The 22,106-nt window shown below is 48.4% G+C and overlaps 1 protein-coding gene across 4 annotated transcripts in view; it reads left to right on the forward strand.

The window, feature by feature from the left end:
• The window catches only part of NHSL2 (NHS like 2), a 195,328-nt gene that overhangs the window by 132,551 nt on the left and 40,671 nt on the right, over window positions 1-22,106 (forward strand). The window contains exon 1 of one of the 4 annotated variants that reach the window (XM_019629571.1): window positions 2,741-3,243. The exons of 2 other annotated variants lie outside the window; for them this stretch is intronic. In XM_019629571.1, coding sequence (XP_019485116.1) covers window positions 3,192-3,243 — 52 coding nt within the window. In that variant the 5' untranslated portion in view covers window positions 2,741-3,191. Of the gene's footprint in view, window positions 1-2,740; window positions 3,244-17,017; window positions 17,057-22,106 lie in introns of those variants that run through there. One more of the 4 variants, XM_019629576.1, reaches the window with a different exon arrangement.

Genomic DNA, 22,106 nt, shown 5'->3' on the forward strand with positions numbered 1-22,106 from the left:
GAATGGGGAGATGTGTGGATTCGTGTGGGCAACCTCAAGTTTGAATCTAAGCTGCGACCCTTACTTTGGTTCTTTGGGGGGAAGTTATTTCACCCTTGTATCCTCGGCTTCTTCATGTGCAATGTGTGAACAATACTAACCAGCGCCCCTGTACAGGGCTATGGTGAGGAGCAAATGGTGTGGGAAGTTTTCGAGGGCTTTGTGACGTGGCAAGTGCTGCACACTGCAATGCCTTATCGTGGGATATGATATACAAACACCTTGCTTGCCACTGTCTCACCTCAGTTGATAACAAAGCCAGGCTGGGCCTGTGCTGCTGGGTAGCTTCAGATGGCAGCCACCTTGTCTCCTCTGAGTGCTGGGGGCTGTTGGAATTTGTTTAAGCAAGTGAAGCTTTCTGGTTTTAGCCTTGGTTGGGGAACAAGCGGGGAAATGTGGGTTTTCCTCATCCTCTGAAAGGCTTAAGCTTCATGGTGAGAAGGTTAGAATAATTGATAAAAAACATGGGGAAGACTTCCACAACTACTTTGGGTCTCAGCAGACTTGGCCACTTAGGCAAGTGGCCCAAGCTCTCGGAGCCTCTGCTGCTTCTTGGTCTGGTGGGATTAGTGGTGCCTCCCTCACAGGCTGGTTGTAAACCTGAGATGAGGTGCGGCGTATGAAGCAGCTGGCATGTGGTGTGCTGCCATTACTGCTGCTTCAAGCTGTCAGAGTAGGTGGGCCTCTAGGGATCGCTGATGCATGGCTTGTCAACAGGTGCTAAGAAGGCTGTGGAGACAGTCTTGGGGGAGCACAGCGTGTATTATTATTATGATGATGATTATTAATTTTGAGCAGGAGACTTGTCTGTCATGATGGGACCCAGGTATTTTAATAAAGGTGAGATGTGCACTTTGAAACCACTCATCTCCTACAAACCTTTCAGCTCCTGTCATAGGGGATGACACACTCAGGCACGTGGGAGGCAGGCCAGGTGTGATGGCTGGTGGGAGATCAAGTCGGAGGCAGGAGCAACAACATTTCGAAGGGAGACCCTCCTGAGCTTTAGGCGGAAGACCAGGAGCAATAGAAGGGCCACTAAAACACATAGACCAGCCCCAGCATAGCTCTTATCCAGCCAGGCAGCACTCTGAGCACTTTCCTGATATTCACTCATTAGATGCACGAAACAACCTGCTGGTATCTCCTAATTATATAGATCAGAAACTGAGGCTGAGACAGGTTAAGTAACTCACCCAAGGGCACACAGGTGAGACTGGGATTCCAGCCCAGGCACTAGGACTCCCCAGTCTGTCTTCTTAGTCACTATGCTCATCTGCCAACGTGAAGGAGCATTTGCCCTCCACCCACCACCAGCTGGACTGAGACTGGACTTCAGTCTATACCAAGAATTAGTGCCATGATTCCCAAGAAGTGTCAGTGCCTGGCTCCACCCCTGAGAAACTCTGGAAGTACAGGCAGCAGGGAGCGTGGAGAGTAGGGGGAGGGCGGTTTTTGTGGAAGCATCTCCCCCACCCTGACAAACGTCTAAGTGCCAGCCGTAGGTCTGCCTCGCCCCCAGCAATGGCGCTTATCTCTTTCCTGTCTAACCGCAGCCAGACTTCCTGAGAGGTGTCTCCCCTGCCCTCCCACTTCCCTACATAGCCTGCTGTAGTCTGGCCAAGATTACCCTCTTGGTGTCGCCACAGAGAGCACTCACTCTTTGGGCCTCAGCCGACTTAAATTCTTGAATGCAGTGGACCACGTCAACCAGTCCTTGCTCCTAGACACTTATGCTCTCCCAACCTTGGGGACACGGCGCATTCCCTTTGGCAATTTCACCTCAGCCTTTTTCAATGCCTTTTTGTAGCCATAAAAATATGTTGGGAAGATGGGGCCTACAGAGACCCACAGCGCTGCCCTCCAGGAGTTGTCTTGTACAGGAGGTACTTGGTGCCCTGGAGGCAGCAAGGTGCTTCCTCTGTGGGGAGGGGGCTCCTGACTCCTTCCCTCAAGCTGCTTCCCTGTGACTCTGGCAAAAAAACAAAACAAAACAATGGAAAGGACAATAAAGCTCCTGCTCGGGCTCTTTCGCTCTTCCAAGTAGAAGAGGGTCACGGCCAAGGCACAGTCCCTCAGCCTGTGCTTGTTTTGCCGGTATGGTCATGGAGGCCCTTTGTAAAGGGCTTCTGGCACACATGACTTGTTTCCTGGGCCCTTGTCCTTCTAAAAACACAGAAACAAATTTGAACAAGGTATGTTTTAAAGCCAGTGATTCATGCTCTGTGTCCTGGGAAATAGACTTTGCTAGAATCTGCAATATGCTGGTGGGCTGGACATGGGAAATGCAGTGAGAGAGGTCAGCAGGCTTCTCCGCCTAACGCCGGACTCCGAACCTCACTATTCTCACAGTGCTTCCCAAGACTTCCCTCTCAGAGCCTCAGTTTGCTCCTGTGACCGGGACTTGGCCTCGTTAGATCCTCTGTGGTGAGGATGCTGGGAGATGGCCTCTATGGGGTGTAGGCACTCGTTAAGAGTGGGGGAAACTAAATTGAATGGCATCCAGCCATAGAGCACTGACTCGGTCCAGGCCAAGAGAGAAAGTGTGTGTGTGCAAGGGACTTGTAAAAAACAAGGCCTATCTCTGTGCACGTCTCTCCTTTGGGAAGGAAGGGGCCTGCGCAGTGACAATAGGCCAGGGGCGCTGACTCAGACAGCCAGTTCCTGCTCATTTCCCCTCGCTGCAAGAGAGCAGCTGAGTGGGAGGTCAGCCCTCTGCGGGGCTCTGACTTGGGCCTTTGGCTGAGAAACTTACCTAAGGAAAGACCAGACCAGCTCAGACAGCTCCCGTCACTGGCCTGCTGTGACGGGACCAACTGGACCAGTGTGGCTGTGCGTGGGTGCTGGAGGTGGAGGGCAGTGGGAAAGGCGAGAGAGGAAAGTCACTTTTGGAATCCTGCCTCATTTTCCCTGGGCTGGGCAGCCCAGGAACAAGTTCACGGGTCAACAGATCATGTGACCAATGGGGCCAAACTGAGCCAGCCAGGGTGTTAGGAGGCGGGGACAGGAAGGGTCCCTGGGTGCCCCTGAGGAGCCTGGGGACGGGCTTCAGAGCAGCACAGAGCCCATCAGCTCCCTGCCCCTGGTGTGGGTCCAGCACACGCTTCTTCCTTGCATGACGACCTGCTGGATGTGGCGTCTTGGCCATCCACATGGCTAGGATGGAGCGAGCAGAGGCTGTCACCATCTTCTGGAACCGGGGAGGTGAGTCGTTGGGGGAGGAGGGTCGCTCGCTCAGCAGAGGGGACGAGGGAAGGAACTGCGGCCTGTTGAGGGGAGGGGTTTTCTACACAGAGCCCTCTTGAGCCAGCCTGTGCCATCTGGGGGGTGGGGGTGAGACAGCGGGTTCCCCAGTACTAGAGGTCTGCAAGGAGGGGAAGGTGGGCCACTTAGCAGAGGTGCTATGAAAGGAATTCAAAATCGGGTGGCTCTGAGGGAGAAGAGGGTGGATGTGATTACATCCCAACCCTCATAAGCTGGAATTCTAAATGGATAATGAAAGTGACTGAGGGATTATAAGTGTGTGTGTTTAAGAAGTGCGGTATCTCTTATTTTCTGTAAATCGACTTAACATGGCCTCTGAGGCCCTGTCACTTAGATGCTGGAAAACACCATGTCAGTCAATCTTGGGGTTTACGCACCTCCTGGACTTCTGCTAAAATGCTGGGGTGTGTGTCTGTGTGTTTTGTAACACCGAAGCATGGAGGCAGGGAGGAGCAAGAAAGGGACACCTGTCACTGGTCATCTGTCCACATAGGTTACTACCAAGGGACCAAGTGCTTTCTAACCGCACCTGAAGCCAGACCTCCTGGCAGTTAGGGTAGAATCAGGTTCAGGGTCCTGAGCCACACCAGGAACGCATCGCTGGCTTACATGGTGAGGATGGCCAGGGTGGGGTGGGGTTGACACTGCAGTTAGTGCCCTTGAACATGTGCTGGAAGCTACAGTGAGGGCTGCGGACATAGCTGGAGTCCATGCTGTGTCTCTGGGGCTCTACTTGGTCCTTTGTGGCCGGACTAGGCTGGAAAGGAGTTTATGAGCTAGAGGAGTTTCAACAGCAGAGTGATGGGTCTGAGAAGTAAGTACAATGACAATCACGTGCTGTTTGGCATGGAGAAGGGTCAGAGGAACCTGGTCTTTGGTCTTCAGGTCTTTAAGGAGCTGTCACAGGATGAAGGGGATAGATGGGGTGTGGGGTCTCAGGTGGTACAGCTGAGGCCCATGGACAAGGAGGAACTTTGTAATAGACTGTCTAGGGCTGCCTTGAAAAGGAATGAGGGGCCTGGGTGTCTTTCGGCTCCTTGCTGTCCCCACAGTCACGGGGCAAGCCCTTGAGAAGACAAGGGCCAGTGGGGGCCTGGCCCACCTCTTGTGAGGAGGTGGCGTGAGGGAGGAAGCGCCGTCCTCAGCAGGAATGCAGTCCCAGCCCCATCCTGCAGTCGGCTCCCTCCTTCCACCTCCACAGCTACAACCCTGGGCCAGCACCCCCATCTCTCCCTCCTCCTGGGCTCCCTGCTCCCACTTTTGCACCTCTCCAGCCAGAGCAAGACTTTCATAACAGAGCCAGCTGCTCAAAGTCCTCTGCTGGCTGCCCACCACCCGTTGGGAACAGTCCAGATTTCTCTTCTTTCTTCACTGCGTCCTTTTTACTCTCTAAAAACAGCAGCGGTAACACCGTTTCTCACTCTAACACAGCTCTGACATTTCATAAATCTATGTCCGAGACAACTGGAAAGGGCTATATTTAACCTTCCGCCTGGTGGCCTTTGATGAAGGGACTGCTTCAGGCACTGCCTCCTAGCGCCACAGGAGACCAGAGCCTTTTCTTTGTTCTCTCAGAGGCCAAAGTGGCCTCTCCCTCCAAGGGGATGGTGCCCGCAGCTTGGACAGCCCTCTGCCCCAGAGCACCCACCCTCCCCTCTGTCCCTATGTGAGGGCCCTGGGTCCCATCCCCTAGAATATGCCCCCTCAGCTTTCTTATGAGCCCCACTGCCTGGTGAGCACAAGAATAGGACAGGGGACAGGGCCGGGAGGTGTTGGCTGCCAGTCTGGGCTAGGAGAGGGAGCCAGGAGAGAAGAGAATGTGTCATCAGAGGTCTAGGAGCTGGAGAGGAAGTCACGCTAAGTAACATGCCAGGCCCTGTATGTGAAGCTGTGCACATCCTGCCTCCTCTGACCCTCCCAACAATCCTAGGATGTGGGTAGTATTATTACCTACATCATACTCCAGTGAGGACACTGGGGCTCAGAGCAGTTGACTTACCCAAAGTCACACACAGCTAGAGTGTGACAGAACCGGGACTGAACCCAGGTCTGCCAAACCCAAAGCCAAATTGCTTTGCACAGTCCCAGGACTGGCTGAGTTGGCACTGGCCTTTGAAGCAGTTCTGTTGAACTGCCCTCCCTCCCTTCTTTGGGTACCTTTTGCAAACACGTCAGCCCCTCTCAGGCTCTTTCCTCATGGCCCAGCAGCACCAAGGGCCCAGGCCCACCTCAATCTCTGCCCCTGGCTGAGGAGTCCAGCCCTGTGCTCTCAGGCCTGATGGACTGACTTCTTCTCACCTCTGCTCCCGCATCCTATCCTCTTCTGCCTCACAGATGGCAGCTACTATGATGACCAGGAGCCTCACACAATAAGCTCTACTCTTCTTTTTTGTCTGTCGGTCCCTACCCTGCTAATGACGCTAACACCCTCTGTGCCCTTGGACAAATCAGTCCCGNNNNCGTCCCAGCGGGAAGATAAGATACTCTGTAAGGGCCCTCCCAGTTCTAGGAGCCTGGGATTCCCAGGTTGCCGCCCCCCTCCCCAACCTACCCTAGCTGCTTTCTCCACCACAATGTGGGGCATGACGGTCGCCACAGGCACTGGTTTAGAAACTTCGCTGAGCCAACGAAGGGGCCATTACATGGAAGTGACTGCCCCTGAGCCAATGGACAAAGCGACAGAGTGGTAATGAGCACCACGTTTGTAGGGCACTTTATTGTTTACCAAGTGCTTTCACAGTCAGCGGGATAGCAAGGAGAGGAACTCCAAGGTGATCTTAATGGTACATGGTGCAGCTTTAAAGAACATTGAATTACATGGTGAGAAAATGGTTCTCGCTTCCTTCTCCTTCCAGCTTTCCAGATTGTATCAAGGAGAAAGTCTCAGCATGGTGCTATTCTTCAACCTCTGTAATGCTTGCTAATCTTTTGGAACAGAGTTAGAGCAGGCCTCAGGCTCAAAGACACTGACAGACAGACAACGATATCCACAGAGAACTCAATTACTCTCTTTCCATTCTATTTTTTTTTACAGTTACTTTCTATTTCTGGCAAATGATACTTCTTTTGTTTTGTTTTGGTTTGTTTTTTTGTTACCATATATAATGTATTTTAAGATAAATTTATTTAGGCAAAAAAGTTTATATCAAGGAAAAGATGAAGTGTCTACCACAGGGGCCTGGTCAGACACCCTGGGGCTTTAGTGTTGGAGAGGCAGGGACAAGAAAATAGCAGTTTGGAGGGCAGGGTGTGGCTGTCAAGAGTTGGTGGCACCATCAGATCTCATACTCCCTGCCCTCTCTCTACATCACCCAGCCCCTGTCAAAGCTATGGGCAGTCCTTTGCAGTTTGCAAAGCACTTCTTACATGTGTGTCATCCTGTCGCAGCCCTGTGAGGGAGAAAAATAAGGGTTGAATAAGCAAGTAGGTTTTTACCTTTAGTTTCTTAACCTGCCTGGTTTTCTTTCAGAAATAGATATATTCTGATCATATTTATAACAGTGACATTCTTCTTTATTCTGTTTTTTTCCTACACATTCTTAACCACCTGTGAAATTCTTCCATTACACTCATCTGTTCTTTCAGAGCTTGTCTCAAAAGTGAGAAAATTGTGATCAAAATCCTGTTAGTTCCTTTTGAGCTGTGAGGGGGGAAACATGTTTTTGTTTTACCATTTCAGCCTTACTTCAAAGGCAAAACTTTCATGGTTTGAGACATAAAAAATGTATGAGACCAAGAATACTTCTTTTATACTCAATGAATACTCTAGGAGATTTGGGGGCAGGGGTCGTATAGTCTGAATAAAATGCCACTTAGAGGCAACTAAAAATCTGTCTTGTTCCCTCTCTACCACCCCTAGGCTGTACCCTCTGCCCACCTTTGTGCCCACCCTCCTCCTCAAACTCCAGGCTAAGTCTCTTTGTTTTCTTCATTCCCTGCCCAGAAAGTTTCCTGTCAAGTGCCAATGAATGAAGGCAAATTCTGAGGCTGTACAGAAAGAATTCTAGCATTTCTCCCAACGGGTTCCACTGCAGGTTGCCTGGTCTCAGAGTTCACCTAGAGTGGAGCTTTTGTCTAGAGTTTTCCCAGCAGACGCTATCACACTGTCAAGAACCACTAATTGCTCTCAGTTCCAGAGGAGAAAAGTCTCCATATGTTCCCAGCGAACATAAAGATGCACACGCCCTGTGTCCGTGCCTCGTCCTGCGTGATTTCTGTGCCATTACTATCACAGGACCAGGATTAAAATATTCTCTGTCTTTATAACTACCCCAATGCCATGCTGGTCTCATGGGTTAAGCAAGAGAGCCCTCAATTCTACGCATTTCCTTGACTTCCTTGTAGGGAGCCCAAGTGGGGAGTAGGGATCAACTTCATGCTTTACATATTAGCAGACTAAATAACCCACCGTTATCAAAGTGTAGTTTTCAAAGAGTTAAAAACATGACTCATTGAAATATATACTGATCACATATCAAAGATTTATTGAACTCATTGATGAGGGAAACAACACTGTGGTAAAGCTGGTTTTAAAAAAGAGATGGGAGTCTGACAGTTCCTCAAAACGTGAAACAGAATTTTCATATGACCCAGCAATCCCACTTTTGGGTATCTACCCAAAAGAATTGAAAACAAGGACTCGACCAATACTTGTACACCTGTGTTCATCACATTAGTCACAAGAGCCAAAAGGGGAAGATAACCCAAGTGTCCATCAACAGATGAATAGACACATAAAACACAGCATATCCGTACAATGGAATATTATTAAGCTCTAAAGGGAGCGAAGTTCTAATCCATGTTACAACATGGATGAACCTTGAAAACATGTTCAGTGAAAGAAACCAGGCACGAAAGAACAAATACCGCATGATTCCATTTATATGAAAAATCTAGAGTAGGCAAATTCATAGGGACACAAAGTAGACTGGACATTTTCAGGGGCTGGGAGGAAGGGGCATAGGAAATTACTCCCTAAGTTTCCGTTTGGAGTGATGGTGCTTTTTGGAAATGGATAGTGGAGATGGTTGAGTAGTGGAGATAGTGGTACAATGTTGGGAATATAATTTATGCCATTGATTTGTACCCTTAAAATGATTAAAATGGCAAATCTGCACTATTTTCTAATTTTCAAAAAATCTACTCCCTTTTAAAAGTGTGTACTTGCCCAAAGCTGCAGGTTTGATATGCTATTTAAAGAAAAAAGTTCCTATGTGTCCCAGCTCACCTGTTGTTTCATACTTGATTGGGTTCTAATCGTTCCTTGAGGACAGCTACTCTGGCCTTGGTATCCCTCCAGCATGCGCTTGGCAGGTCCCCACCTCATGCACTGTGCTTGACTGAGTGTCCCGTCTTGGTTGGCAAGGTTCTCGTCAGAATACTTTCCCTTTGTCTTTTAAGTATGCACAGAAACGTTGAAAATGGACTCCCTGTCCTCCTTACATTCTGGCTTGGGAAATAAAAGCAAGTGTTCTAGGTGAGTCAGGCAGACCTAGGTCCTTGTTGGCCCATTTCTACTTATGGTACCTTGAACAAGAAGCGTCCCTACCCCTCAGTTTCCTCATCAATGCAATGAAAATGATAATGAGGATATCTACCTTGACTATTTCATAAACTAGATGGGAGGTTCCAATGAAGAGAGCTGTGTAAGTGCTTGTGAACAAGGAGATGATATCCATATGTTAGTTCAATGATTCCGTAAAGACTGAATAACAATGCGAGGTGGCCAAGCTCCAAATGAGTTCTTGCGGTACAAGCGAAGGGGCTGAGGTGGGTCGTGAAGCATGAGCAGAATTTCAATCAGGGCTGGGGGGAAGGTGGCATATCTAGATGGGGAGTATGAGGGAAGCAAATTGAATAGGGGAAGAGGCAATGGGAGAAATGGTGAGGCGAGGCCTCCGGGGCCAGGCTGGACCCTTCCTGCGGGGAGAAGTCATGGCGGCTCTTGAACAGAAGCGTGTGATAGGAAAGCAAACTTTAGAGTGTAGATTCTTCTAAGACTGGACTTCTTGTTCTACTCATAATTTATTTTCTGTTTATGTGTTGTTATTACAAAATAAAATACAGACTCATTAAACAAAAAAAATCAACAAATATATTTGGAGTAAAAAATGGAAGCTCATTTTTTTTTTTAAGATTTTTATTGGGGAATTGGGGGGATGGGAACAGTGCTGGGGAATTGGGGGAAGGGGAACAGACAAGTTGCTGTCGTTTTTTTTGTTCTTCAATCTAGTTGTGGAGGATGTTGCTTCACTGGCCCAAGTTGGCACCATCATTGCGCTCTTCTCTGGCGAGGCAGATCAGTCGCCGGCTTCTGGACGGCCGCTCACTGCGGCTGCTGGCCGCTCACGCTGGCTGCTGGCCGCTCACGCTGGCTGCTGGCCACACATGGTAGCCCATGGCAATCCACTGCCGCAGGGACTGCAGCCCACGCCGTCGCCGGCGACTCAGGGCAGCCCAGCTCCAGGTCGAGCTGTTGTTCAGCATCTTAGCTGTGGAGGGCAGTGTCACTGGCCCTCATATGTGGGATCCGAACCGGGGCCCTCTGGCATCTCAAGCGAGTTCTTAACCATCGCGCCACTCGGCCGGCCCTGGAAGCTCATTTTTAACTCACCCTCCTGCTTCCACAGCCCTCCCAGCAAGTTCCAGTCTCTTTCAAAGGCCATCACTCGCTCCAGCTCTTTTCCTATGACTATGTTTACGTGTGTGTCTATATCTTTTTACATAAATGGGATTCTGTTATGCACTTTGAATGGCTGTATAGCGTTCTTCAGTAAGAATATACCATAATTTATTTCACCAATCCCCAGTGAAGATTTCTGCAATTAATTTTGCTTTTTCTTTTTTTGCTTTTCTGTCTTTAAAGTAATATATGCAACGTGGCAAAAAAAATCAACAGTATAAAACAGTAGTTACTGAAAAGAGTAATCTTCCTGCTTAGCCCAGCCCCACCGCCACTTTAACAGCCCCCCTTTCAAGAGGCAACCACACAAGCCAGTTTCTTGTGTGTCTTTCCAGGTATGATGTGTGCATATTATCAGAGTGTAGGAGAGTGTGTGTGTGTGTGTGTGTGTGTGTGTGTGTGTGTGTGTGTAGAGAGAGGGAGGGAGGGAAAGAACATTCCATATGAGTATGTGTTTTACCTACATGATCCTTCTTAACGGCTGCAGAGTATTCCATCGTGTGGCCAAACCACAATTCACCTAACCAAGCTTCTGTTGAAGGGATGATTGCCAGTGCTGTGCCATTACACATAGTACTACAACGTATATCTTTGTTCATGCTGCTTCATATACACTTCATCTCTAGTAGAAATTCCTAGAAGTGGCATTATTGAGTAAAAAGGAATGTGCATTTAAATTTTTGACACATAATGCCAACTTGCCCTCTAAAGAAGTTGTCTCAGCAACCATGCATGAGAGTGCCTGTTCCTCGGTATGCTCTCTCCCCATCACGGCACGTAATACAACTTTTCATCTGTGCTGGGGAACAGGATGAAACCTCAGGTGATGGCTGGGAGCCAGCGGTGGATGAAACCAGACACTGTGTCCCCAAGACCTTAGATATGTAGTGGCACCCAGGAATTGCCCACGATCCACGTATCCACGTGGTGTGGGTCCCTGCCTGCCCAAAATGATTCTTTTGGTTCTCGGCGCGATCTTCCAGTTTCACACAGAACCTCTCCGGACCTGCTTCTGTGCGCACAGTCACACACACACCAAGAGGACAGCATACACAATGCAGGACCTACTTTCCCAGGTGCTAGCTTGGGCTTTGTGAAGCACAGCACTTGTGAGGTCTGGGTTCCCAGAGACTGCAAGTTAGCTGGCCCCACGTGGCAAGAACAAGGTGTGCTTCAGTTTCCTTAGGTGACGGGGCATCAGCGTCAGGATTTCTGTGTCACTGATGGAGAGGAAGCCATGTCTGGTAGATGCTGATCTCCCAGAGGCCTCTCTGTCATGGCCTCTCCAGCTGCCCCCACAGCCTTGCTTTGCTTACTGCTGTGACCTTGGGCGTCTCCTGGCTTCTGGGCCACCCACTGCATGGGCGCCTCCATACATCTATGTCACATTGACTTCGCCAGCCAAGGACTCTCCTTGGCTCAGTTGGTCACTCTACTAGCCTGGGTCCTCCTTTCAGCACACTCAGAGGCCACTAGGTACCCTGGAGACCCAGCTAGAAGATGACTCCTTAACTCAGGCATAAGCTCCCTAGTCCATTCAGTATTGAACAGAAGAACAGTGCCGGGCACAGAGTAGCCACTCAGCAAAATATTTGTCAAATGAGTAAATAGTAATCCAGACTCAAGGAGTCACTTCTGTCCACTTTGTTCAGAATGGGTTTATGGGTGAGGCGGGTGCATAGAGTATTGTAGGACTCCTGTCTAATACATTCAGCTTAAGGCCAGACTTAGCAAATGAATGCCCTGGCTTTCTGATATACTTCTATCTCCAAATGTTCTATGGAGAAGAATGCAGGCTTTCTCACCAGACAGGTCTGAGTTCCAATCCGGACTATCAGCAGCTCTGCAGCTTTGGGCAGGCTCCTTGACCTCTCCTTGCCCTCACCAATAAGGTGGGCCTTAGAATAGCTGCCTTGCAGTGTTGTTGGGGATACTCGGCTACACAGACTGCTCAAAGGCACATGCAGTTACAAGCCACTTCCTGGTAGCTGGCCCTGTGCTGTGAGTTATGTCTTCAGTCCAGGAGTAAAGGCAATAGGTAACAAAGGGCCTGCTTAATACCGCTTCATTCTGAAGTCCAAGGTATATGCTAGGGTGGGTGACGGGTTATTCATCTGCCCCGCTGTCCATGCATGGAGATTGAGAGTGTTTCTGTATGCTTGAAACAGTTCATCATCTAAAAAGGAAACTGAGGCTCAGATGGGTTCTCAGCCCCTCTGAGGCCGCGACCCTGTTGTTTAGTTGCACCCAGAACATCAGAGAGACCTCATGTTGCAGTTCACTGAGAGCCCCTTCTCCCCAAGACTCCAGTATAAATCCTTGGGTAACATTATGATTCTTGGATTCCAGGCCAAAGAAGATGACCTCCAAATTTTTGCTATTGTCACCCTAATGCTGGAGCCTGCCTTCCCACCTGGGGGTTCTGGGTATACTTGAACTGAGTGTGACGAGTGCTTGGGGCAAATATCAGATGCTGGAGCCCTGAGCGTGCCATCGACACACGGGTGTGGTGAAACAACAGACTTGCAAACCTCTTTCTGGAACTGAAATTTTGCCTTGGTGTCTCCTGCCAGCAGCATTGCCCTGATCAGCGACACAATGGGGGCCATCAGGCCTGATCTGCAGCACTTGGGCTAAAACCGAAACTAAGAGTGGTAGGAAGGGCTGTTGTCCCCAGTGCCTGGCCCGGTTGCCATGGTCCCCAAGCAGGCAGGACCTAGAAATTCTTTGAGGCAGACCAAGGAGAAAGTGGCTAACCGAAAAGACAAGACAGTGTAGGGAAGTAATTAAACAAGCAAAGAGTGAGTGCGAAGGTTTTGGTGTATAGAAACGTGAGGCCTAGAAAACAGGCTGGTTTTTAAGGAAGCTTCCTGAGATGTGATGGACTGAATGGCTGGATCAGTTAGCTGAGAAGTGCCCATTGTGTAGCTGCCATGTGTAATGAGTACAGCAATTCTGTGCCCTGGATTTTCCAGAAAAGTCCCAGTTTCAAGTACTTGGTTCTATTTCTCAGTCCAAGAATCCTGGTTTGAGGCTCAGAAAAGAAGGTCACTGTACTCTAGTAGCTTGCTAGGTCACCCAGGGAAGGCTGCTCTTACTGCTGAGTGCGGCACTTCCGCGTGGCCTGCGCCTTTGGCCCCAAAGGCCCGAGCAAAGTCCCCCTGAATGACAGTGGGGCGTGCCACAGAGACATAGGCTTTGACCCTTAGACGAGAGTTTCAATGCACTCTGCATGAACTCTGCCAACTTGGGCGATGCTCAGACCCTCCATTTCCTCGCCTGTACAATGAGTTCAATACCACCTGTAACACGGGGATATCCTGAGCATCAAACGACATGTTTACCTTTCAAGGTAAATATTAGTTGTTAGAATTCATTCCTTCATTCAACAAACAAGTGTCCACTACACGCCAGGCATGAAGTCAGGCCTGAGAATACAGAGGTGAGCGAAACAGACAAGGTCCCTGCTAGCGTGGAGCTTTCAGCCCGGGCTGGGGGTAAGGGGGTCGGCAGACGTTGGTCAAAGACTCACCCATGCAAGGCCCATGCAGGGGAGAGACAGGGTAGAAATGTTCTTTTTAAAAGCTGACTCTGGCTTCTGTATAGAGTGAGAGGGCATGAGAGGGGACTGGAAGCCATTAGCAGGCTTCTGTCAGCAGCAGTGCCAGTGAGAAATGCTCAGAATCTGGATCTATTTTGGAGGTAGAGGCAATGGAACTTGATGGACTGCCATTTGGGAGTGAGGAAGAGGTACCTGTGTTCCCAGGCCGGGGGTCACAAAGCCAGTCCCGGGCTGCTGAGCGTTTCCGTGTGGATGCCGCATTTCTCCTCTTCCCCTTCCTGTGCAGCAGTGCATTTCCGGTCCTTAACTCTGGAAATCCGTTTGCTGGACTTGCTCTTAAATAAGCATCTAGCATTTAAAATTTGGCTTTTGCATAAATAATAAAGCCAAATAGATGGCAGTGTGGCTTAGTTTCCATGAACTGAGGATGCTGAAAAAATTCTTCAGTCTGGGTGGTCTCCTCAGGGACCAGTATACGTTTTTTACATTGGACTCCTTTCAAACTTCTGGCTCAGTGTTTTTTGTGCTGAGATTCTGGAAAAGAAGAGGGCCTGAAAGGGGAGTGGAAACAGGAAGGGCCAAAGACAGGGTTGAGTTCCATAACAATAGTTAACCACACTGTAGTTTTCAAAGGAATGTCACACTAATTATTTATTGTCGTGTTTCAGGACTAGATCTGTATCCCAACTCCCAGTCCAGTGCTTTAGCTACTGCACTGCCAGATCCTTAACTTTGTGGAGGGGGGCGGGACAGATCTCTCCATGAAAAACAAAAAGCTTCCAATAGACATTCAAGGCCTTTCTTTATTGAAGCAATTTATTTCATTTGCATTGAAAATGATTGTTGAAAGAAAATTTGGCATTTTCCCACACCACTTGTCCCCCACACACTTCAGCAGGGCTTTCATCTCCCAATGCTTGCAGGCCTACCCTTCAGAAGCTATTATCTGCTTGACAATTGGCTGAGACGCTTGTGATTTTTCCTCTCTCAATTCAACTCTAAGGACTGAGGTTCCCATCTCTCCTGGAGCAAACAAATCTTTTGTTATACCTGTTTCCCAGAAGCTGGAGAGCTTTTTTCCTTTCTCCAATTTCTATACTTGTCTTTCCAAAACACTTGACCCTCTTGGTTATTTTTAACTGCAGATGGCACATTTAAATTGGTTTCCCCAACTTGGACCAAGCCTTCTCTGAAAAGCCCATTGCTTTTACCCTGCCTCCACTCCTGAACTAGGAAAGAAAAAGAAAAACATCACGCATACATTGTCCTAGGTTGTTATGTTTCTCTGTAAGCTGCCTTCTCTTGACGTGAATGTAGCAAAATCGCAAGGGAGGAGTGGTAGGGTGTATTTCCACTGGGTGGGCTTTTCTCTCCACAGTGGATAGGGCTGACATGGCCACCTTAGATAATGGTCTCTGTAGTTGAGCATTAATCCAGCATGGTGCCTTCCTATTCTATGGGAAGACGGAGGTAGCAGGAGATGCCACAGCCTCAGGTTCAAGCTGAGCAAGGAGCCAACACAGGTGCAATGGCTCCCCATTTACAGATCCTTGTGGGTTTGAAGGTGAGAGGAAAGCAAAGGTAAAGAAACAAGTGGACATAAGTGGAGGAATAAGAAAGAGGAAGGTGAGAGGGGTGTTTACAAGTAGAAATAAAGCTATGAAAACAATAATAGAAACCGATTTGTATCAAAAAATATTAATTCTTTATACTAGTATAGAAACTATTATAATAAATTGTATTCCAATATGTAAAATATAAATGTATGTGATAGTTTTACTATTGTAAAAATACCACATTTTTTGTTAAAACTTTCAATAGTACAGAAGGGTTTAAATTGGAAAGTCCTTCACCTCCCTCTCAGAGGCCCCCTCACACCCAATAGGCCATCTACGATAACACTTACTTGTGTGTCCTTGCTCACTTTTCCATGCATATATAAACATACGTGTGCTTTCTGTATGCACAAATGAGACCGTCCTATGCATGCTGGCCCATTCCTCGTCAATTTTTCCCTTAAACTCAACAATAACTCTCTAAAGTTTTCCCACTTCTGCTCATAGAAATCTACTTCATTCTTCTGAATGGCTGCATGGGATCCCATCGTATGGATGCCCTGTGGTGTGTGCAACCAATCCCTGTTGATGGACATGTAAATAAAATTGAAAGTCCAGAGCAGCCCTGTCTAGTAGAACTAGAATGTGACCCACCTATGCGAGGCACCTATGGGACTTTGAATATTCTAGTAGTAGCCACATTTCTCCCTACTCATTTCAAATGCCACCATTATTATACTCTAAATGCCCATGAGTTTGTTTGGGGCTGTTCTATTTCATTCACCGAGTCACCAATTTCTACACCAGTATCCCCCATGTCCAGTAACCACATTTAAACCTAAGAAAAAAAGATGAACTTAATTTTAATATTTGATTTAATTCAATATATCAAAACACTTCAACATAAAATCAACATACAAATGATTAATGAGACGTTTTACATTTTTCTTTCATATGAAGTCTTTAAAATTGGGAGTACATGGGGATGAAGGAGAGGGGAAGGGATGAGACAATACAAATTGGTAATTGCAATATGGCCTCAGGGATAGAAAAAGATAGTCCGAGGAATACAATCAATAACGTTGTAAGCATTTCTTAGGGGGCCAGATGGACCAATGCCCTTTTGGGGAGTCCACTTCATAGTTGATGTAGAGGCCTGACCACCGCATTGTATTTCTGAAACTGATGTTGAATAATACTGTATGTCAACTATAATTATATATACATATAACCTCGGGACACGGAGTAGAGTGCGGGAACGGATTCAATGGAATTGTAATAGATAAGCATGATTTCGGGGGTGGGAGGGCAGTGGATGGGGGGAGGGGGGTTGTTACTTTGTGAGGGTGAAAAGGGTAACTATTGCATTGTTCTGTACACCTGAAACTAACAATAAAAAAAAATTGGGAGTACATGAGACACTGACAGCACATGTGGCTGGCGGCTACTGTGCTGGGCAGTGGAGGTCTAGTAGGCAGAGGTCCAACAGGGCAGCAGAGCTGTGTGTCTCTGTGGTGGGTAGAAATGGATTAGAAGGGCAGAAGCTGAGAACAAAAACCTCAACTTCAACAATCGGGGCAGCTCCTGGGGCCTTTCGAAACCTTGGGAGGACCCTACCAAGGGGTAGCGTACCCCTCTGGGCTCTAGCTCCGCTGGCCACAGAGATAAGAAAAGAGCCCCGAGTGTTAAGGAGGTGATTATCTAGGGCTGCCACAGGTTCCCTTTCCTCTCATTGTACCTCTTATTGTGCTCAAGCCTCGATGCCCCGTTTCCTTTTTTTCAAAAACAGAGTGTGGCAATGGGTTCTGGGGAAAGCCCTGGGGAGGGTGTGGTAGGAGGAACCCGCATCGTGGCTTACTCAACTGTGAGTTCTTAACCCAGTAGCCTCAGAGCAGCTGTGGTCCCTGGCGGCAGTGGTGACAGCCATGGCAGCACAGCCTGGAGCCTGCAATGGTGAGCTCGGGCACAATTGCGAGGGGATTTGCATTGGGGCTTGAGGTTGGTGGCTGGCGCCTGGATGTGGCAGTGCAGCAGGAGGCAGGTGGCTGGAGAGCACTGGACACAGGGAAGCCAGGCCAGGTTTGGGAAGCATTTGGACTCCAAGGCAACCTTGACAGCTCACCCCCAGGCAGGCAGGGAGCTGAGAAATGTGATGACCCCCGGCAGGGCAGTGTGCTGTCCCTGGGCAAATGCGGTAGCCCCATGCCCGCTGCCAGACTGATTTCCAAGCCAGCCTTACTCCAGCCTACCCTTCTCCCTACTGGCCAGCTGCAAGTACCAAGCCCACGGCAGTGGGCTGGGCCAAAGGCTCAGAGTGGACTCAGCTGCAGGAGAAAGGAATTTCTTCCTCTGGCAGCCTGGGAGGGAGCTTTTCCTCACTAGCTTCACCTCCCACTTTCCCGTCGCACTCTTCTTTGACTCTTAATTGCTGCATCCTCTAGCCCTGTGGCTTCAAAATGCTCAGAGGTATCAGACTCCTGAAGCACCATGCAAAACCCAGGTGCTTTCTGTCTGGTCACATAAGCTGGAGCCTCCCAACAAGTCGGACCTGGGCCAGAGGAAAAGGACCAGCAATATAGAGCACCTTCACAGCAAATCAAAATCCCATATGTACACAGACATCTCACCCCAGCTTCTACCACCCCAGCCCCATTCCCCAGCTGGCCAAAGGGTGGAAGCCCTGCTAATTAAGACTCTTCCTTGAATGTTGGTAGCTCAGTACCTACTGCAGAGCTTGGCACATTTTGTGGCAGCTACCCAGTAGTGTTCTGTTGCATGGATGGATGGATGTGTGGATGGATGGATGGATGGATGGATGGATGGATGGATGGATGGATGGGTGGATGGATGGGGGGGTGGGGGGGTGGATGGGTGGATGATGGATGGATGGATGTGTGGATGGATGGATGGATGGAAGGATGGGGGGTGGATGGATGGATGGGTGGGTGGATGGGTGGATGATGGATGGATGGATGTGTGGATGGGTAGATGCGTGGGTGGGTGGATGGAAGATGGATGGATAGATGATGGATGGATGAATGGGTGGATGGGTGGATTAACATGTTCTGATGTTGTCTTTGCTGTACCACTTGCTCCCAAAAGTCAGAAAACTAAAATTTGTCACATCATCGCTTCCAGTGCCTGCTATTCCAGTTACCAGGCCTTCACTAATCTCCACTAAGAAAAGGTGATGAGTACAACCAACATGGGAGTTTCTGAGAGTAAGCTCGGAGAATGGTCTCACAGTCTTGCCTCTCCTCACATTTTTGCTTTATGGGTATTCTGGGCTGAATCATCCTACCTTGAGAATCAAGAGCACAGGGGTTGGGTTCAAGTCTGAACACTGCTATTTCCTATCTATTGTAACCTTAATCACAGGTCATTTCACCTCTCCGAGATTTAGTACTCTGTGCTGTAAAATGGAGCTAAAAATACCTATCTGGGATTGTAGGAAGGAATAAATGAGAAAATGTATTAGGTTGAACCCTATGAAATTGCCCCCAAACAGTTGAATACTAGCAGTTGTGTATGGATCAACCTAATATATAAAGTGCTTTATAAAGAGTGAAACACTATAATACGTAAGTAGCCCAACACAAGTATTCAGTATTCTTAAGAGATATAATTTGAAAGTCAGAATATTATTTTTGCATAAGTGACTAATCCCTTTCATCAGAATACAGAATACTAACAGAAGCAGCCACCCCTCCACCAATTACGGCCGCAGGCATTTCCTGGGAAATGGGGACCAGGTACTTTTAGGAGACAAGGTTGGTCACTGGAAATGATTTACCCACATGAGCACAGTAGGAGTTGGCACCTTCTCCTGACCTGGGTCGGAATACCCACTCTCTAGCTCAAGTTCCAAGGCAGAGACGGCCCAGGATGGGACTTTCTTCCCAGTGGCTGAGCAGTAAGGGTTCCAGGCCACCGGGCACTTGGAGGAAACCGGAAGCAGCTGCCTGCCAGCCTTTCCCTCCCTAGTGGCAGCTGTCAAGCCCAGCTCCTCTTGACCCAGCAAAGACCCAGGCCTGACAAAGCTCCAATTTGGAACCAATAGCCATGGTGGCCATAGTACAGGTGGGAACCCCTCTCACCGCCTTATATATCTGCTACTCAATCCCAACTCTTGCTGTAAAGGTCGCTGGGATTTCAGGCTGGAGGGGGTAGGAGGAGTCAAGAGAAATGCCCATCGATTGGCCATGCCTCACACGCTGACACCCCAGGCTACCAAGAACCACTGGGGCAGTGGGCAGACAAGTGTAGCGTGCCTACTCAGTGTTTCCCACTGAGGACACAATTTTCATTTTGGGTAAGATTAATGCCAGCAAGGTGAATACCCCAGAGTGGGGACTCAAACCATGGGCTAAGAAGGTTCTTGGCTTTACATAGGAAAGAATTCAAGCATAAGCCGATATAGAGTCTAAACTGAAAGAAGTTTATTTAGCAGAGAGTAAGTGAGAAAAGAAGGGCCACCCCACAAATGGAGTGGTGGTCTCTAATCGCGGGTGGAAGAGAGACCCACTCCACCTTCCGGGCTAGGGTTTATATGTTCCTTGTTTCCATGGAAAATTTCTTGGTATGGGGAAAAGGAGGAAAGAAAGAACAATGGTAAGTTTATCTGTTGACTTCTGTAAGATGCAAGAATAGAGGAGGTTTGTCTTTAACTTTTGTAAGGCACAAGCTGTTTCTTGTTTGCAGTGGACTTAACTATGGGAATGGCCATAATGGGATGTCTTTGCTCAGTAGCCTTCGGATGGTCTGTTCTGTGTGATTAACATCTGCCCGAGTCCTGTGTCTGGTGGCACACAGGCAGCAGGCTTGGGACCCAACCTCCTCATTCCTTCTTCTGTAAAAATCGTCCTCATGCCCCTTCCCTATATTCAGATCATTCTTTGTTGGACAGGACTGTCCCCTGCATTGCAGGACATTTAGTATCTGAGTGCTGGAGAAGGACCTGGGCATAGTGGTGGCCATTTCACAGCTCCAGATGGCATCTTGGAGGTGACCTCTTCAACTAGACGCTCCATAATTCTGTGTTGGTCCGATGGCCATGAGCTGCCCTATGAGCCTGGTGCCTTTGAGATTTGAGGGTAATCTTGGCTGGGCCAGTGAAGACATGTAAAGTCATTCAGGGCCTGGGACCTGAGCGAATAAAAGCCAAGGAAGATGGGGTTTCTGCCGCTGGCAGCCTGTGCCACATAGTCAACATGGAGAAAGGGGCTGACTTGGCCCAGGGCCCGAATGCCAGTTTCCCAGCATCAACCAGGATGGGAGTGGGAGGCATGGAATTTGTTTAGGGAAGTACAAGTGTCCAACGTAAGTGGCAGCAGATTCCTCATAGCACAGTGGTGATTGACCAGAAGTCCATGTATTTGGATGAGAAACAAGTTACAACTTTATCTTCACTAACCTCTAATTGAAATTTCGCCTTTCCTTTCATTACGAAGGCAGGCAGCACAGCACAGTACCATTAGCAGTCCCTGTGACCTTGTCTCTGATAGGAAGCACAGCGATTCTTCTATCTCATGACTACTTGGAAAGAATGGGCCCTCCACTAGGTCATACTACATAACGTGCTAATAATGAAACATGTTACTCTATCACAAATTTTAAAACATATGTGTATATATTAATAACTGTCTTTAAATATAATTGATTGAGTTCAATAATGCAAGAACAGGCGGCAACGTGATGCTGAGGCTTCCAGCCTGGCATTCCAGAGCTGGTACTGGCATTAATAGAAATAGAGAAGTCAGGAGAAAAGGCTGATTAGGGTAGTGGGGGGGTGTTATGCTTTAAATATATTCAATTTTGGACCAAAACACTGGAAATACAGGTGAAATTTTCCACCCAGCTCTGGGAAATGCAAGTGGGTGGACTGAGAGAGTGGCATGGCAACAGGAAAGATTTAGGGGTCCTCCTTTGAGATGACCAGGTAAGCATTTAGAGTCATCAAGGGAGAAAGGGCAGTGAGAGAAAAGAGGCCGAGGTAAGGGGCTTTCATAGGCTGGCTTCTCCAGGAATCAGATCTAAGACAGGGATTTGCATGCAGGTTTGTCAGGGAAGCAGGATTGGTCAAAGGCAGGAGTTGAACTGCAGTACAGTCGCTCCGAGACCTCAACCGATGCCATGGGGAGCTCTGAGCTGGGGTGCTCTATCAGATGGTCCCAACTGAGGCTGGGTGGCTGGGCCTTTCCCCTCAGTCACCCTGGCTCCCCATCTATTGACTGGTCTTTGGATTCAGGCTGCCCCCCAGGGAAAGGGCATTCATTAGCTTGGAGAGAGACTAAATTGTGAACCATCAGCAACGTCCCTGGCAGCTGGGGGAAAGAGTGTTTTGGTACCAAATGGGGGGTCGGACAGCTCAAATGCAGCCCACAGCCAGTTCTAGGGGTCCTGGGGCTACAGAGCCAGGGCCAAAAAGAAATTCTAGTCCTTGATTCCTGCAACTCAGAGTCCTCAGTAAATCCTCCAAGCCCTCCCATTTGGGGTTAAGCTGGGTGGGATGGGGTGGGGGAAGTTGGAGCGAGCTGTGCTGTCACCATCCTCTGCAGTTTGTTTTCAAAAGGTTACTAAAGTAAGCAAACCAACCACTGCAGAAACAGGCTCTGTGGGCATTGTGTCCCTCCCTTCCTTCTTGGTGACCCATATCTCAAAGAAGGGATGTCACCACATTTGAGGTTAGAGCCCTGCTCACAGGGCCTGTGGGCTGCCCAGGAAATGATACTGTTAGAGCTATCAAGTAAAGGAGGTTGGCTTCATTGTGAAAGAGAGAAATGTAAAAACTTGACGTTTGATTTTGACTTTCATGTCCTTATACCCAAAAAGCAAACCGAATAGCAACAGAACTTATTAGGCATAAACTCTTCCCAAACTTTAAAATTTAGAGTGGCTGTAGGAAACTTGAACCCAGAAGAAATATCATTCATTCATTCATTCATTCATGCATTCATTCCACAAACAAATAGCAGGCTCTGAGTTTGTAAAATGATAGACAGAA

This window comes from Hipposideros armiger, unplaced genomic scaffold (assembly GCF_001890085.2).
Source record: "Hipposideros armiger isolate ML-2016 unplaced genomic scaffold, ASM189008v1 scaffold_861, whole genome shotgun sequence".
NCBI lineage: Eukaryota > Metazoa > Chordata > Mammalia > Chiroptera > Hipposideridae > Hipposideros > Hipposideros armiger.